Here is a 1,921-nt window from a genome sequence, read left to right as displayed (position 1 = left end):
CCTGGCTGTGGCCGGAGAGGGCCCTTGGGGGCCCCCCTGCCCTGACGGGAGATCCTCCCTGGTGCCTGCCAAGCCAGGGACAACCCCAAAGAGTCAGGCCTGGGAGCCAGCGCTTGGGTGGTTTGGGCTCTGCAGCCCCCGCTGGCACCGCAGGACAGGAGCGGGTCGCAGCCACGCGGGCCGGTTAGCCTGACAGCCCCCTGAGCGTCCCAGCGCCGAGGGAGGAGCACGCTGGGTCAGGCCCGGGGCTGGTAAAAACAGGCCTGGCTGCTTGGCTCGGGCAAAAAGGACATTTTGTTGACAAGAAGTCATTTTTTGGCAAAAAAAGGAAAAGCTGATAAAAATATTCTGAAAAATTCAGCTGGGAGAGGCACACGTTCCAGAAGAGAGAAGGAGCCCAGGCCAAGTAGTTTAAAGAGCCCGATGCTGCTCCCAGCCCTCCGTGCTCCCGCATCCCTTTGGAGCGGAAGAGAGGGGGGCTGGCTGGGCATGGGAGCCTTGCTCCAGGCTCCCTCCTCGTTGAGCAAAGGGGGCACCCACACAGCTGGGGCGGCCGGCGGTCCCCAGGGCTGAGCCGGGGGAGCTCCCCGGACGACATTCCCAGGGACAGAGCACAGAGGAATTTCTTAGGGGTCACCCCAGCGGCCCCCCCCCTCCCCGAAGATGCCTGCCTGCAGTTCCCAGCAGCACAAAGCAGGGAGATGAGGGAGCACAGTCCCTGTCCCCCTCGGTCCGACATCCTGCCTCCGCTTGAGGCGACAGACATGACGCACGCGGGGTCTGCGTTTGGGGCCAGCAAACTCCGTGCCCACCAACATCCTTGCAGAGGGAGGGTGACCACACTGCGAGTTACAGGCTGATGGTGATGACATGGGGAACAACTAGAGACAGGAACCTCCCTCTCAGAGCACTATTTATATAGGACCTAGATAAAAAGCACCTTCATTCCCTGCCTCAAAGGAACCCAACCACCAGCCTAAGGCAGACGCGTGGCGGTCAGAAGGGACGGAGCTTCGTCCCTTCTCCATGCTGGGCTGCTCCAGCCCCGCAGCCAGGCACGGCCAGCAGAGCACGGGGAAGGCTTGTGCCTTGCACGGTACTCACAATGCTCCTCATCATCTTGTCCCCGCCGCTGAAGGTCACCGCTAACATGGAGGCACATTCCTCTGCATAGAACGGCATGGAGCCCGTCTCGTCCACCGCGCCTGGGAAAAAGCAAGAAGCGTTGACCGTATGAAGCCCGTTTCGGTTCAACTGCTGAAATTCAAGGTGATGAACCCCTGAGGATCTGTCCTGCTGGCTGTGCTTTTTCACAGCCTGGGAGCTGGGCAGGGAAATCGGACCCAAGCCTGTATTTTTCACGGCTGGAAGATCTACAGGAGAGGCAGCCACAATAAATAACCTTTCGCTGTGCTTGACGTTACACAGATGTTCTACCCCTCGTGTAGCTTCTGCCCTGGAGAAAATGGCTTAGACGTTTCTTTTCTAACGCACGTGATAGGAATGCTGCATTTCAGGTCACTCCCTCAGCGTGGAGCGTGTCTGCCGCAGCCCCAGCGATGGAGGCCCGAACGCAGGCAGGAATTTCTTTGGCCTCCTCTTGCTCTGCAGGTCAAAAGCAAACTGCAGACTTGAGGGCTGAAGCCCAGCACCTCTGCACGCTGCCATGTTCATTCCCAGAGGACAGACCCTTTCCCACAGATTCCCACTACCCAGCCAGCTTCCAGCTGGGCAGGCTTTGCGCTTTTGGGACGATCTCATTCTGCCAGGCTGGGAAGGAAGGAGACAGAAGACCCAGGCACTCACCTATTGTGACGGTGTAGATGGAGTTGGCATAACCATCGTAGTTGCAGTTGTCGCTGTGTTGCCCGCCGTTGCCGCTGGCCACGACGAAAATGCTCCCAAAGCCCCTGCGACCCGC

General features: G+C 59.3%; 1 protein-coding gene across 1 annotated transcript in view; it reads right to left on the bottom strand.

Moving 5' to 3' along the window:
• The window catches only part of PCSK7 (proprotein convertase subtilisin/kexin type 7), an 18,415-nt gene that overhangs the window by 10,390 nt on the left and 6,104 nt on the right, over positions 1-1,921 (bottom strand). The window contains exons 7-8 of the mRNA XM_035892487.1: positions 1,807-1,921; positions 1,105-1,205 (exon numbers count right to left, since the gene is read on the bottom strand). The exon at positions 1,807-1,921 is cut by the window's right edge and continues 12 nt beyond it. Of these exons, the coding sequence (XP_035748380.1) occupies positions 1,105-1,205; positions 1,807-1,921 (216 nt within the window). The remainder of the gene's footprint in view (positions 1-1,104; positions 1,206-1,806) is intronic.

Source organism: Egretta garzetta, unplaced genomic scaffold, assembly GCF_000687185.1.
Source record: "Egretta garzetta isolate BGI_Z169 unplaced genomic scaffold, ASM68718v1 scaffold134, whole genome shotgun sequence".
NCBI classification, from domain to species: Eukaryota; Metazoa; Chordata; class Aves; order Pelecaniformes; family Ardeidae; genus Egretta; species Egretta garzetta.
This window is presented reverse-complemented; position numbering and strand designations above follow the sequence as displayed.